General features: G+C 39.9%; 2 protein-coding genes across 8 annotated transcripts in view; one reads left to right on the top strand and one right to left on the bottom strand.

Moving 5' to 3' along the window:
- The window catches only part of CYFIP1 (cytoplasmic FMR1 interacting protein 1), an 87,155-nt gene that overhangs the window by 23,880 nt on the left and 46,327 nt on the right, over positions 1-16,948 (bottom strand). For all 7 annotated transcript variants that reach the window (XM_075134675.1, XM_075134658.1, XM_075134666.1 and 4 more), the window contains 3 exons: positions 16,607-16,726; positions 14,692-14,891; positions 7,127-7,214 (listed from right to left, as the gene is read on the bottom strand). In XM_075134675.1, coding sequence (XP_074990776.1) covers positions 7,127-7,214; positions 14,692-14,891; positions 16,607-16,726 — 408 coding nt within the window. The remainder of the gene's footprint in view (positions 1-7,126; positions 7,215-14,691; positions 14,892-16,606; positions 16,727-16,948) is intronic.
- Positions 448-1,398, top strand: LOC142074243 (fibronectin type III domain-containing protein 9-like). Its single transcript, XM_075134765.1, has one exon. It carries the CDS (start codon positions 448-450, stop codon positions 1,276-1,278), a length of 831 nt encoding a protein of 276 aa, XP_074990866.1. The 3' UTR covers positions 1,279-1,398.

Raw genomic sequence — 16,948 nt, 5'->3', positions numbered from 1 at the left:
TATAGTCTTGAAGAGGTTTTGTTTCCTGTAACGTTACCTAACCACAAATTCCTTAAGACAAAAATATCCAGTGACCTTATTCTAGGGACTGTCCCAAATACGTAGGCAGTGTGTATACCAACGTTGACATAGAGGCAAATTTTGAACGGGATGGGGGATGAGGGCCAGCATCCCCTTGATCCCCGTTGCAAGTGCACAGTCACCTGAAAAAAATCTGTGAATGGAAGTGGTTCCCCAATTGCAAATTCTGCAAAGCACACCGTCTCTCAGGGAGACAAGATACAGCTGATCACCTGGACAGGCAGCAGCTCCGGTTGAATTTCTGTAAGCGTACATCTAGCCTTTCACTTGGGAAAAAAAGTACACAGTTTAAAATACTCCAAACTTTATGAACTGCCAGCTCTCACTTTGACGCAGCAGTACCAACAATTAGAGCATAGTTTCCTAATGAACTCCTTTCCTAAATTACAGAGCACTACGATTAAGATCCACACGACATCTCCAGTGCTGCAGCTTCTCCGTTACCTCCCTGGGAAACGAACATCTCCCCTTTCCGCAGCGAGATCAGCACCGGGAGAGAAAAAAACCTACCTAAGCAACATCCCGATGGGAATAACCGTCCAAAACATCACAGGGAACACCGCAATGGTAATTTGGCCAAAAATGGCCAGTTGTTCCGACAGCTTTTACAGCGTCATGTACCACCCCAACTGGAACAGCATGCTCTCGAGTTACTCGAGAAAGAGCTTTCAGAAGGAAGAGAGAGTGCCCACCAGTCGCTCCTCCTTTGTCGTTGAAAACCTAACTCCACTGACAACATACACCCTGTGCGTCACCTGCCAGTCCGCAAACCCCTCCAGCGACCAGTGCAGAGTTTTTAACACGCTGGAACGAGACCCGGCATCCGCGAGCAACACCAAGAAAGAGCTGGCGCTGGGCATCTGGCTCGCCAGCGGCGTCCTGCTCCTCATCATCGCCGCAATCCTCCTCTACGGCTGCCTGCACCTCCTCTGCCGCAGGAGACGCGAGCGTTTGCAAGGGCGAAACGGGACCTCTGAACGAGACCACGGGAAGGCGTGGACCAAAAGCGCGGTGTACGCCTTGGAGGAGCGTGGCAGGCAGAGCCAACTGATGCAGAACACCGAGGAAAACCATCCAGGTGGCATTCAGCTGGCCACAATCATAGAGAACCCCGCAGCGTGCAAGGAGCCCGTCATGCCAACTTCCAAAAGCCGAGAACGAGTGCCAACGACAGGACAGTGCTCTGCTATAGATTAGAAACCTTTTGTCAGGGAGGAGATTTTTACTACATACGACATCCCAACTGCTTCAAACGCATCATGTGCTTTGTCACCGTTCACGACAGGGAGCTCCGACTGCTCACCGCAGCGCTCCCGGCTGTACCTCCGGTGTCACCTCCCTTTCCAGCTGCCCGTACGCAGTCAGAGGTACTCAGAGGCAAAGGTTCAGACCCCCAATAAGTGAGCACTTCAGCTACACTCCGTTATTTAAAAATGAAGCATGTAGCAAATAATCGGCTTACATTTTGAGGGGATTTTTTTGTTTCTTTTCTTTAGTCTAAAACAGCAAACAAATAGAAAAATGAATCAAAAGTGACCAAGAGTTTTCGGTTTTTTTGTTTTTTTTTTTTTTTTTTTTTTACTAGCATAAACTAAAACTGAGTAGAAGTTTTCAGATGGCAACCCAGACTGCCACACTACCAGCAACTGGAACATACACCCCGAGTGCGGTGGTTTGCCAGTGTAAGTTTTACCCCCACAATCCCAACTGCCTTGCAAACTACACACCACAAACTACTACACTCCGACTACGCACTTGGCCGACGATGGTGCTCTCCACAGCTCCCATCAGAATGAGGTCAGTCTCAGCGTGTAAGCTAAACTCACCAGGATTTTAAAGGTATACTTTCGCCTGTCTTTGAAATTTCCCCTCGGTCTAAAACCATAAGCAAGATAGTGACTCTGTAAGGACACTTCTAATGAAGCTAAGGAAATATCCTGGGTTATTATATTTTGCACTCTTCTGCATGCACCGCAAGCTACCTTCTGCTCCACGGGCACGTGACTCCCTGTAGAGGAAACAGAGTTCAGAGAAGCAACTCCTGGCCCTTCCTTCTCTCTTTCCCTTTCAGTTTTAATGATAAAACATTCACCAACTGCAAATTTCTATCCAAGCACAGAGTACGTTTTGTGTAACCAAGAGGCAAGGACGTAACAAAAGACATTTTATTTTTGTAACAATCAAATCTGCTGATTCTCTCTACCTTGAACTCCACGGCAAAGTGCCAAGAAAGGCCTTTCGGACAAAAAACTGTTCACCCTCATGACACAACGCGTCTTGTCTGGCTTACGTTTTAAATCTCTTAAGTGCATTTGTGTTCCATAAAAACATAATAAATCTTAGGATTGCTGTATAATATGGTATATCTAAAAAACGAAGATACACTGTGACTGCAGGCATTTTAAACAGCTATTGATATGAACATACGTGTAAAATCAGCTCTTGTTGACACAGTTCGGTTGTACCAGTAAAGGCTGGAGAACTGCTGGCTGGGCAGCTGCCATCCCTTTCCACCGCACCCTGGAAGCCGAGGTGCTGTACAATGGCAAGAGAGCGCCTGCCAAATATTTCACAGCAGGCAGTGGGTCTTTTCAGCTACCGTATTTTGACAACATTTCCGACAACTTGTGAAAGACGTCAACTCTCATATTGCTGGGAAGACACGAGCTGGCATAAGTTTGATGCGTCATCTTTACTTTTTTCTACTAGGATAGGTATGACCCAAAGAAACGTGCTGAATGGGGGTGAGTATTACTTTTAGAAAACACTTCAAAAGGCATCTTTATTGTGTTAAGTTAGCAATAACATGTTCTCCACGCCCTACACAGCATTTCCTCCAGCTGACACGTTTTTCTTTGTCTTACACACCACTCTTAAATAATCTGTGAGGATGACAACAGTTTACTGCTGTTTCAGATGAAGGTGTTTCACGAAACAGACACTGAAAAACTCTCTTCAGAGCATGAACCCAACACTACAGGTTTACTGCCAAAAGGGGGCGGCTGGGTAGCGGGGGCAGAAAAAAATGCTTTAAAATGATTTTGTAATCAAATTAATGGTAACAATTCTCTGACTAGGATGTCATCAGAGAGAAAAGATGATTTTAACGTTAAAGGGATGGAGCCAAGAGACATATATTCTCATCTCTGCCAAGATCTTGGGCCCTTGAAAACCTGTTTACTTCTCTGCATCTCTATTTCTTTACGTGGGTTTTAAGGCAGTCCAATACATATATTTACATGCATTTATATGTCATACACACATGTTTATACCATACTGAGAACAAGGAGCAGTTCAGTCTTAAAGCAGTTTTGAGGCAATTCTCCTACTGAATGTTGTTATTTATACACAAACACATAAATACAAAAAGAGACACGTATATATCAGATTGAGAAGGCAAGGACCTACCATGGGACTGCTCCCAGGAATAGGATTTACCTCATCTAAATATAAAACCATTCCACCCAAGGAGTTTACTGTGCACTACTTACTTACAATAAACATTTACATCACCTCACGAGCAATGGACCATCTCACACCCGCTGCAAATGAGCAATGCATACGGAGTGTCATCTGACTTCTACGCTAGTTTTGAAGAACTCATGTCACCACACACTCACAGAGCTACACAATACTTTGTCTCTTGTTCAGAAAGTTTTATTACAGATTCATTCTGATTCATTCTGGCAATTCTGTGTTTTGGTAGTTCACTGTCCAGTTTTAACAGTGATCTAGTAAGGGGCAAACATTCTAAGTGATTACTGAAGTGATAAACAAGATGCAACATAGTGCAAACTGATGTTAATTTGTGCACCAGCAGTAGATAAAAACCATTATATTCACATTGAGGAGTGTTTTCCAAAGGGGTCTTTTTTCACAAAACAAATGAGTTAGCATCTACAAAATGCAGAAGATATACAAACACGAAAATCTTTGGAAAATGTTGTATAAGCCAGAAAGGAAGCTCTTAAATTCTGGTCTACACAACCTCTATAGAACCAGGTATTTCATTAACGTGCAAAGTTAGTTTCAAACCCCCAAAAGAGACTCTTTCTTATATGTACACTATCAAGTATTTTATGCATCCAGCCCATGTTGCCAAATTTTAATCTGCTAACATTCATTTCATTAACCCTACGCACACTTCGCCCAAGTAAAGGGATTTCAATGACCATGCCCAACGAGCTTTTAAAATACTCCAGCTCACTTAAAAGGCTGATGAGCTTTTGCAGGTCGGCTCCTTCCCACTTGAGAGCTCTGCTCCCATGTCAGCCCCAAGAAGTAAGTTGTATCTGTGGGTTTCTATTTTGCTAATTGCTTGAAGATACTGCTCAGAAAACTTCAGATGCAACAGAGAATGTGGACACAACTATCTATGCTAAGCATCAATACACATTAATATAGACCAAATGCTTTGATCCATTTAGAAATATCTGAGAATATGTGAACACTTTGAGATCAAAACTAAAAATTTCTTTAATTACTCTTAAGCAAGCACATTGCTCGTGCAAAGCCTCTGCACAGAAAGTATTTAGCCATTACAGTCCAATACATGCATGTATGAGTGTACATATGCACAAGAAACCACAATGCTCTTATCTTGACCTAAATAAACACCATGGATTGCTAAAAAAAACCCCCAAACCCCAAATCCAAAAAATCCCCCAAAAACCCAAAACCAACCAACAACAACAAAGTCCAATAAGGAGAATAAAAAGTCATATTCCTTGGCTGTATGATCAATTCGAAGTGCTCAGCTGAATATCTTGAGTAGTTTAAGAACTCAAAAAAGACAATAAAATAAAAAATACATAGCTACTCCATACCCCCTATTATCCAGTCAGGAGGCAATTCAACAATATAACCATTAAAAGACCCAAACAAGGATGTTCTCTGTGACAAGCCTGGCTATATAGTACACAGAATAATATCATGCAATTATATCATACGCTAGAAAGTGTAGCCTCCATCACATAAGAATTACTACCTGTTACTTGCTATATACAGTAAAAATGTCCTCCTAAACTTCCATTCAGATATCCTCAATTCCAAAATACATTAGATTCAAGAATAAAAATACACTCTTGTAAAAATTTAAAACTACAGAGTCAGGAATATTTACCAATATAGGCACATCTAGTTATGAAACTTGCTCCAGAAATACATCTAAGAACCCTCTTGATTGCTCCTGCTCATATAGAAAAATAATCAGGTTTCTGAAAATGTATAGCGCTCAGAGTAAAGATTGCTAAATTCATTTTAATAATGTAACCTGACTGACAAAAAAAGGGTTCTCCAGTTAATCCTCTGTCACTCACCCCACTGTATCATCACTTAGATAAATTAAGTTAGCAATCTCTACTAAATTCAGTGGGGTTTTTGCTCTTTACACTGTATCTGGTGAATTCCTAAAATAGCAAGAAACATAATAACTTTAATGTAAGAAAATCCCACTTACTTATAATTTACTGTTCCCTGTTGGAGAACAATTATATAAAACACTATTCACAGTACCAGACAATCAGCTGTTACATTCCACATTAAACACATGCGAATGCTCTTCCACCTCCTTTACATTTTAAAAGCATGAAAATTTTACAAATGCGGCAGATATATTAGGACTGAAATTTGTAACTTCTGACCTACCTCTTCAGCTCTCAAAAAACACCTTGCTGGGCAAATTACTTCACAGAGATTGAACCATATAACTAGGATATGATGTGCAGAAAATAACAGTAAGACAAGGACTAATTATGCTCATGTTTAAGTAGGAGCTAGATAATGAAAGTAGCTAGACATGAAAATGACACTTACAGTGCACTTGTATAAATGACAAGGATAATTGAGTACATAATTTTAAAACTTTTCTTTTAGTCAACAATCCTCTAATTTAATCCTGGTATTTTTATTGATCTTTTCCATACTTTCATTTTGCCTCCCTGATACTCAAGAACAGTGCAAAATTAAGAGTGACATCTTGTTAAATATTCTCAAATGATTTGCTGAAGATACCACTGCTGGTTTTTACTGCTGTTGGAAGTAGCTCAGTATTTCTGAATGGATATTAAAATGCAGATATATGTTAATGTGCCATGCCTTTACCTGTCATTAAGGCTCAGGTAATAATTCTGAAGCATAAGAAAATAAATCTGCAGTGATCAGGGAGAATAAATCTATCCCTCCAACATACAATACTGCACACATGAGCATAGCATTGGTCCTGTGAACACAGGCGAACTTTCCTCACTTGGGTAGCTCCACAAAAGCCCACGACTTATTCTCTTGTGCCAAGTACTCTCTCAACTTGTCACCCACAGAAGCTCCTTTCCAGCCTCAGAACTGGGCATTGCCTTAAGGCACAGAGTACGTGACTGCATATCATGTACACGTCTGTTGAAAACTTGCATAAACCTTCTAGGCACTCCTAACCTGCAAAGCAAGGAAGATGATACTAATGAGGAAATGAGATGGCCAGAGGCCAAGTTCATCACGACGACTTCGAGGCCTTTGGGTTGAAGATGCCAAAGAAATGCTACATTTTTTTTTTTAAACAATTTAAGCCGTTTGGTATCTGATATTTTAGGATGGTCAGAATCTATATTCCTTTTAAGTCAGATAACATCTGAAGCAGTTTTTCCTATCTGTTCCCTTTTCTCCTGCCATCACAGTCTTCATCGCTGTAACAAGGGAGCAGCTGCACCCAAGATGGGCTTTTGTTCTCACTTCACCAGATGACTAATTAATCTTTTCCTTGAGTCTGCTGTGCCACTATAAGCAACTGTGCAATGCAAGGTGGTTGAGAGAAGGACTTATTTTTAGCTATGTCAGATAAGACTAACCATCAGACTAATCACTTGCACTTTGGCTGAAACATGTGGTGAGCTTCACAGCAAAGTCTGAAAAAAAAGCGTATGTTGAATTTAAAACACTCGCAAAATGTATTTGAGTCCATTTTTAATAACTTTCATATTCTATAATTTCTATAATTAAAAAAGATACCTTTAAACATTAGCAAACCATAAATATAAAGGGAATTAAATCCAACCTTTGATCCATAGAGATACTGTGGCTGTGCATTAGGCTGCTTATCTCTCTGAAACTCCTGAGAAAATGGTAGCACGGTCCGAACAAATCTATAAAACCAAAATAAAGAATTCATTAATTTTTCTTAGGTTAGTACATGTGCGCCTAACGCACCTTACCCTGTATAATACTGCTTTTGTCTACATATAAAATCAAAGCCAGACCGGTAGCCTTTCCGCCCAAGTTGAAACTGGGGAAGCACTCAGCCTGCACCGCCCAAAAGCCTGGACACAAATCATAATGCACTTCTCCATCGCTTATTGGGACCCTGTTCTTCCAGTAGTGTGCAGGCTCCCAAAACATTTCTCACCCCTACGCTAGCTCAGCCCAGCAAAACGTGAAGCAACTAACAAAGTAGCAACAGCCTCTCACAGAGAGTAAGGAAGTTCCTTGTGCTTCCAAAATTAAGTCCTTGAGAATGAAATACACCTTCAAAGAACAACATGACATTTCTACTTAATGTTTTGGAGCTTTTTCCCCCCTCAAAGGAAACTCACAGCAGGAGAAATACTTTAGGTTAATACCTTTAAAAAAAGGTCAGGAGTAAGGGTATAATCCTTGTAGCAAAATTAATGTTTCAAAAGTTTGATCATACTTTAGTGTGAGCACGTACCAATACAAATCATGTTTAGCTTTACCTTCGTATAGTGCTAAGAGCATGACAAGAGAACCACAAAGATAGGGAGTACTGCAAATGATAGGATCAAACCGCCCAGAGTCTGAAGAACAGTGCTTGGGCAGAACTCTGCAGGCATGAGTCCTCTCGTGAACAAGCAGCACAGACCTGCTCCCCTGATGGTGAACTGCGTAATGCACGTTTTGCAGCCCGATGGTTTTAGTGCAGAAAGAAGTTAATCAACATCTACTACAATTCTGATTCTGCTTAACTTTACTAAACCGAGCAAAATTATTGGCGCCTTGGATGGCTACTTTATTTTTTAACTTGATAAAAAGGATTTCTTGGTAAATGGTGCAAAACTGTATATACACAGCAAAGAGGAAAAACAGCTATTTAAGAAGTGTACATCAAACGTTTGTATCAGATCAGGCTGTTCTGAATGATAGCTGAGTAAAATAAATGCATCTAGGAAAAGGTTTCAGGAAAGGAAGTTTGCAGTACATTATAATATCATAAGATACAATTATACCTTGATCTGTTTTTGTTTAAAATATATTTGAATTTAATCAACACACAAAATAAATGATTCATTAATAATTTTTCCCAGAAAGAACATATAAATTCTATTTTTAATACATCCATTTTCTAGCTGAAAACAAAAACAGCCATGCTAATCAAAAATTGTTTCACCCAAACATGTATAAATTGCACCGTGTTGCTTACAATTATTTCCACTGTGTTTTATTTCCGAGTAATCTGAATCATTCTTGTGAGAATCTATAACTTCAGGACAAGGTTTTCTGTATTTTTTTAACCGGCTCAAAAATAGGTATACCCACAGTTTCAGCTACTTGTTCATATGTATTTTAGCCCTGTCTTTCCAAAAGTACTTGCTGAAGTCCAGAAAGTGCTTGCATTTAGAGCTTTTGAGGAAAAAAAGATCATTTATGTGTATTATTTTTGATACTATATATATATAATTTTAAACTCCTTACATTTACATTTCCTCAGTTTACAAGTTCCCCCCCTTCTCTCTCACTTACATAGCAACCGAAAACTTCCTCTTGAGATTACTTGAATCTGTTCTCTGCACAGATACTTCATTAACGAGTTTACCAGAGATGATGTAAACATTTGATGGAATTCAAAGTAATCTGCAACATATGACAGTCCCAGGGATTACTCTATTCCCCCTTCTTTCTCTCCACATCTTACTCCTTTTTAAACTGACATAGATTTTCAAGCCCTAAGAAAATCTCTAAAATGAAAGAAATCAAGAGACACCATGTCATTTGAGATAAGACTGGGTTTCAGTGTGCAGATGCAAGAGTTGATTAAATTAAAACCCTCATAAGGAAAAGAGTGTTTCAGAATATAAATGTGGGTGCATACCATGACTTGGGAAGCTGTAACTATTATTCTTTCTCTTTTCAAAAAGGTATTATGAATATATTTGAACTACAGTGTCATTAGGTTCTGGGAGCTAACCAGTCAGACTATATTTGGATTGAGAAGAAATCACAGCCTCAAAAATCAAGTATCAGAGAAATACTTCTGAGACACAGTCTAAGTTTCATTAGCTCTGTAAAAACACAAGTAACTCCTGTGTCTTCCCCAGTGCTCCTCTACATTCTTGGGGGTTTCTCCATCTCTAATGTTTTAGAATAGTAGCAAAATAATCTTAAAGGTTTCTTAAAGACTTGAAGCAAGCACCCATTTTTCTTGAGGGACGTGGGGGAAAGATGCCGAGAGAGGAAGAAGGAGGTCAAGAAAAGGAAGTAGGAGCAAGAGATACGGTCATTTGGTATCTTACAGCGGGGCTATGGCTAAGTACTGAGGATACAAAAGGGAAAAGAGCGTGCACCATTCTGTGAGGTATGTGACTAATCCCAATATATCATTCAGATATATCATCTGCTATTCTTCAAATTTTTTCAACGTGTGTGTGTGTTTTCTTTTTGACATCCTGCTGGTTGGCTTCCTCCTGCTCCTCCTCCAAGAAACAGGAACATCTCTTTGAAGGACTGAAGCTCTTTGAATATCAATGCTAAAGCTAGGCAAATTTTTACCTTCCCTCAGATACTGCTGGATGCAGGTTTTGGCATACCCCAAGATAATCAGTTCTTTTCATTTTTAATCAGTGCTGATGTTCTCACAGCAATTTATCCATTTTAATCAATGCAGGTTGTAAGCAGTTAAAGTAGATTAAGCAGATGAAAAGCCTGCTGGCTTACCAAAGCTTTGCAACAGTGATTGCTAAGGGACAACATCAGCCCCAAAGTAAGTATTTTAGGGATCAAATCATTTTATATCAGCGTTTCTGTGATACCCACCAGTAAGGAGTTCATAGTAAGCACTTTACAAACTGTCCTGGTTTCAGCTGGGATAGAGTTAATTTTCTTCCTAGTAGTTGGTATAGTGCTGTGTTTTGGATTTAGTATGAGAAGAATGATGATAACACATTGATGTTTTAGCTGTTGCTAAGCAGTGCTTACATAGTCAAGGACTTTTCCGCTTCCCATGCTCTGCCAGGTGCACAAAAAGCTGGCAGGGGGCACAGCCAGCACAGCTGATCCAAACTGGCCAAAGGGATATTCCATACTATATGACGTCCTGCTCAGTATATAAACTGGGGGAGTTGACCAGGGGGCGGTGACTGCTGCTTGGGAACTGGCTGGACATTGTTTGGCAGGTGTAAGCAACTGCATTGTGCATCACTTATTTTGTATATTCTTTTATCATTATTATTATTATTTTCCCTTCCTTTTCTGCTCTATTAAGCTGTCTTTCTCTCAATCCACCAATTTTACTTTTTTTCTGATTCTCTCCCCCATCCCACTGCAGGGGCAGGGGGTGAGCAAGCAGCTGTGTGGTGTTTGGCTGCCTGCCACGTTAAACCACAACACAAACTAACCTAAATGATTCTACGATTCTATGATTCTAATTACCATAATCTATTTAAGCAAATAGGGAGAAATCTGAAAGAGACCACTTTGGTCAATAAGCCTGCTGCCTTGCTTCTGCAGGAACCAGATCAATCTCATTCATGAACTTTCTGAGCTTCATCTCGTAATAAGATATCGCAATCCTCCCTCCCTGCTCATACAGAAAGTGTCCCTCTGCACTTCCCTGTCTAATTGGTATGAACACTTTTAACTTCCAGCCTTCTCAAACTAGCTTGTCCTGTCTACCAGATCTAAGGGTAGCCCTACACCTCCTCTCTTAGTGAATGCTAGATCTAACTCACCCTTCTTGAACATGAATGTCAAGATAGAGAGAACAGGGGGCTACAAACTTAAGTGTGAGGCAACAGCAGACAAAACAGAGCACAAAAGAGTAACAGACACCTGACACTCCGTCGCTATCACTTTTCATTTTGGCAGAAAGAAGACTTTTTTTTTCTTTTTTTTTTTTTGAGGTGGGGGAAGATAAGGTGCTTGTTGTCAAATTTGATGGAGTATTTGACTACGGTCACCCCTACTTTGCATGAGCCTATATAACTATACCATTTGGCTCTTTGTAGCCGAAACTAGGTAGTTTTCACTGCCAGTGCTGCTTTTCAGGTTTGCTGCAGCAGCATCTGAAAGGGCTGAAAATCCTTCTGAACAGTGACTATCACAGATGATATGCAAGACAAGAAGACACAGCTGTTCTTTGTGAAAACTAGTCTCAAAAGCAGTACGAGAGGGACGGAGAGCTCGCAAAAGGAAGGGGGAGGCAGGCAAGAAGAACGAAAAATAAAAAGCTGGTCTTTTTGTTCATTCCGTGACAAATCTGTATCCTCTGAAGAAACATGTCATACTGCATTTGGAAGAGTGCTATACACATGAATTTTTAGCAGAGAATACAGATTTGGATAATGTGTTGAGAGGAGATGGAGCTACAAGTCTGACTACTGTCTCAGGAAGCTTGTCTCATTTGTGTCAAGAAAGCACAAAAAATCCTCAATCCAAATAAATGTCTAGGCTCTCTCACACTTGCTCCTCTGTTAACCCTGAACACAAAATATGCTATCATGGAAGGAAAAGACCAGCTTAGAATTAGTAAAGAAAATAAGGCAGAAAAAGGAACACTACAGATAGTGGAAAAGAAACCAAGAACAAAAATCTGTAAGTTGTTCTTATGTCATTTGAATCCTCTCGCCAGCCCTAGTCCTCCCAACTCCACAAAGATGCAGGGGAATTAAAAAAGTACAGACTCAGGCGTACGCATGACAAAGGTTCCTGGCTTGGAAAAACATGCAACTGAGGGCCAACATGAGAGGGGGCTCGTAAAAAAAATCCCAAGCAGCACAGAAAAAACAAGTGGGGAAACGGCTGTTCACAGTCACTTTCAGTATAAGAACTGGCAGGCAACAGCTTGAGAGGAAACTAAAAGACTTTTTCGTGCAGCACACAACTTCACTGCAGACTCCTCAGTACAGCACGTCATGAATGCCAAAACCTCACATAGCTTTAAAAAACAGGACTGGACAAAGCAATGGGGAAAAAAAAACCTGTAAAGGGCCAGAAATGCACTAACATCCCACCATTATTGTTTTACAGAAACACCTGATTGTTGCTAGAGGCCGGCACGCTCCCTGGGAGAAAAAATCACCACAAGCCTCCCTTGTTTTCATACTCAGCCTCTGCATGGCTGCTGCCAGCATCAGGACACTGACCTCACCTGCAGTTCAGGTGCTCATGCCATTATCCAAAACTTCGTTCTCTTTCTTTCCTGATGGACAACAAGTAGATTAAAAACACCCTTGGATTTCACTGCTAATGCCCATCCGCAGAGGTCCCCTCGGTCATCTCCCTATTCCTTCTCCAGACACTGTTGCACCCGAGCCTGGACACAGCTGTGCCACTAACGAGACTAAATTCCAGAAAACTGGCAACTATTGCTATTATTCAGCAATTATTAAATTGCTAAATCTTTTAATAACAGCCTCACAGTTTAATCTCAGTACATTATCAGATATAAAAAAATTCCTAAGTCCCAAATAATTAAACATGCAACAGGTTTCAATACTTCTGTGTGAATAGCCTTAGCCTTTGAACCAAACCTGCAGGGTTTCCAAACACTTGAACTCTTACAAATGTTTGAAATCATCACATTCAAGCATTCTTGGAAAAAGAGCTTCAAAAGGTACTGGGCACAAGTTAATCTGACCAAAACACTAACTTTAAAAGAAGGACCCTTACACCTAGGCTGTGTTCAAATTCATAAAAGGCAAGCCACAGGTATTACACATTTCCTGGCAGCACTCCAACCCCTCACCACCAAGCAACTTCTCTTGCTTTTTATACTTATTTCTCTTTCTTTCAGCTTTTCGTTGTTACTTTTCTTCGCTTGTTTACACGTAGCTTTCATGCAAGACATTACCTATCAAGAGTCAAGAATTAAACTAGCAGCTCTCACAGTGCTCCTCACTATGTACTCCTGTATTTGCACACCATAACCGGTACAGTTGAACGCAGAGAGAGCTCATCAATTTAAAGTTCATGCTAACAGCAAGGCAGCAACAGACATAATGAGCTAGAAACTCCCTGTTCCCTCTCCCAGCAAAAATATCAATGGGCACCATACAGCGTGTGCAACACACACATTAATTCTCTCCACACTGCTGTTTTTGACTGAAACCAAAGCAATTCTATGATGAAATTGGACACATGGTACACATACTGCCTAAGATCTGGCTCCCTTTATCATCTCTTAATTTAATTATTCTGTATTAATTACCCAACAAGCTTGAGGATCAGCCTAACTCAATTCGTGCGTACAGTTTTTAAACAGACAAGCAACAGCCCTACGGGATCGTGCTGGTGTCCTTCGGCATTCCCAAGCACTGTGGTCTGCAGTACGGCAGTCCTGGATGAACATGGACTGAATTGTTATAGGAGCTATTGAATATTTTTCATTAAAGCCGACAAGTGAAGGACCAGCATTTCATCAAGATTTTCTTTTAATATTATGCTTATATGATTCTTAATACTTTGCACTGAATATTCCCATACTGATCTCCAGATACATCAACTGCACAGTAGCTTCCTCGGAAATACATGCAACTCTCCTGTGCAGACAGATTCACGTAACAGAAGTTTCTTGGCTAAAATGTAACCACAAAAAAACCACACACCCTTTTTTTTTTTTTCTTTCTTGGGTGTGAGTGCACAGACAGAAGCCTGGATCTAAAATGCAATGTAACCATCATGGAACCTGTCAGATAGGGAAAGCTCTCCAAGGAACCAGTGAAAGATAAGAACAGGCTTCCTGCTCTTTCTACAGCTCAATATTCAACAGCATTTTACTGTCACTTCACAGTGCTTTAACCAAAACCTGAGTAAAGGCTAAAAGCAACACAAATCGTAAAACCAGCACACAAGCAGGAAGCCCAGAAATGCAAAGTCCCAAGCATTGCACCTTCCACTCATTCAGACTTTAGATCCTACCTTTCTGTTTCTATTACTCACTCTCCTTAAAGGCTGCAACTGTAGTTGCAGTGGACACTGAACTCTTCCCTTCTCCAGTAAACAATCCTTTTCTTCACATTAATGCAGAATAAGGAATATAATTTTATTTCCATCATCTCACAGTTGAGGATCCTGTTTACCAAAATATCCTCCTGATATGCAGTTTGCAATGGTTTTGGACACACTTTATTTTTCAGCATGTCATAGCTAAGTCATTAAAATGTCAGAATTTGGATGCTGCGGTTACATTTGACTTCTATTGTGGACAAATAACAGGCTTTCATACATTTGACAGTACTTAGTAAAATGACTCATGCTGCTTCATTTCAATTAAAGCATCAGAAGTAGAAAACACACTAAATGAATGGAGACGGACTTGTCAGCATTTGCTAGGAAAGACGCTGCAGGAGGGTGGTAGAAAAACTGCTGCAAACAACAAGCTGCCACGCTAACCTGTTAGTGGATCCATTGTAGCAGTAGTTTGGAAGGAAATCATAATTGAGTTCCCAAAAGACATGAAGAGTGATTCTTCCATAAGGGGCTGAAACGTTGTGATTGGCTTCTCTGAACATGGCATCAAAGCTGTCCAAGGTCATATATCTACTCAGAAGCTTGTGAGTCATTTTGTTTATCTCTATCAAACCATCCAGCTCCTACAAAAAAACAAGAGGAAAGAAAGTGAGCAGTGCATTTAATACAGTGGAGAAACTTACTGGTTAAACTATTAGTATCAGTTGCTTACTGAGGAAACTAAGCAGTTTTCAGCAGAAATTATTTTCATTTAAAAAAAAAAAACAGAAAAGAAAAAAAAGGACGGTGGAGTGACAACACCTTAGCTCTGCCACTTCATAACTCAAGAAAGAGAGAGAACCTATGACCTAAGAAACACATCAACAGTTTCTGTTCACTTAGCTACTAAGAAAACCCTGCACATAACAAAGAAAAACTACGTTTAAGTAATTCAAAGGCTATAACACCAAGCACTGAAAAGTCATGAAAAGCCAAGCTCCTTGCACAGCTCTATGGCCTCAGTATTTATCTTCAGTAAAGAATGAAATGAAATCAAGGTAGTTAGCTGCATGACAAAATCTCACAGGTAAAAAATTTCTCACGGAAAGACCAATGGTAAACTTTCTTGCACAACTTTTAATTTTGTCTCATTCCAGCAGAACTCAATGTGTCTGATATTTTTCTTGTTGGCTGCCTATTTACTTGTCAAAGTCATGCTGTCTGGAAATAAAATTTGTTTGTTAGCATTTTAATCAGAAAACTTACTCAAAAAGACACTTCAATATTGCACAGATGCTCTCCCTCCCCAGGCACGAGTCAGATCTCATTCCTCCACAAAAAAAATTATTATTAGTTTGTCATGCTACAAAACCAAGCTGCCTGGGTAAAAAAACTCATTTTGATTCTACCAGGCACAGGGCTGTTTTGTTGTGGTCTGCAATTTATCTATATGCACGGACAAAAGCGGGCATTTACAAAAATTTAAATAACAAGAATACTCATTTGCCTTGTTTCCTCATAGCCCCCAGTATATGCCTTCTCTACAAGTGCCCTCGCTTGCAGCATGTTTTTTTTTTCCGAGCAAGGAAAGAACAAGATTCTCAGTCTCAAAAGGACTGGGACTTGCACAGTCTCATGTACAGCAGCGTACTCCAGAGTACTGCGTCAGGTCAGGCCAAAGCCCTGTTTGAACAGAGATACGGGTGAAGGTATGGAGTGAAAAAATCATAGCACACCAGAATCAATAAAGTCCAAAATATACTACAAAGGCAACAGAGGATTTGCCAGTATAATTTATGGTGTAACTGCAGGTGACTAACTACATCACAAAAAAATGCCTTTTGCAAGAACAAGCTGCTTCTCTGGTAAGGGGTTTTGTCAATCTACACCTAGTAAACCAGACGAAGTTCAACCATAGCATCATATGATTTCACGCTTACAGAAAAATGAAAACAAGGCATCAGAGTGAAAAGTTTTGTTATTTTTCTAATAAGACTGCTTAAATTCTTTCCTATTTGTATATATATTTAATTAGGGTTTGGGATAAAACAAGTTTGCCTGTTAGTCATTCAGCCTTTTCTCCCTTCAGGAGTGACTATTTGCTGAGAGAATACTTAGAGGACGTCTAGCAAAACCTGAGAAAACTTTTTTGCTTCTGCCATTAAAAAACAAACAGATTTATAATGGGGAAAAAAAAGCGCTAGATGTCTATCAGTCTCAATACAAATAAAAGAAATAAAAAAAAAAAAAAATTAAATTAAATTAAGTTTAAAATAATAATAATTAAAAAAAAGAACTAGCACTCTAGACTTCTAACTGCAGTGTTAGTGCTCTGGCAAAACTGCAACACAACACTCACCACAATGGAAGTCAAGTCCTCACTTTCAAATCGACCAATTGCCAGTTCCATCGACCTATACATGGCTGCTGAAATTCGCTGAGTGATCAGTCGGTTCAGGTCTATTGACCTACCAAGAAGCTAAAGAAAAAATGCCACGAAGTTTTGAACTGAAATTCAAATTACGAGACAAGCTGTACAAGGACTATGAGACTGCACAGATTAACAGACTCTCACATGGTGAACTTGCATTCCAAACACACAGAAACAAAGCAGATGGATAAAATTTATAAATTCATGAACAAATGAAGTATTACAATTTACATCCCAATTCTCACAAAAACAAGTAAAACCACATGTTGC

The sequence above is a fragment of the Calonectris borealis genome, chromosome 1 (assembly GCF_964195595.1).
Source record: "Calonectris borealis chromosome 1, bCalBor7.hap1.2, whole genome shotgun sequence".
Classification (NCBI taxonomy): domain Eukaryota; kingdom Metazoa; phylum Chordata; class Aves; order Procellariiformes; family Procellariidae; genus Calonectris; species Calonectris borealis.
This window is presented reverse-complemented; position numbering and strand designations above follow the sequence as displayed.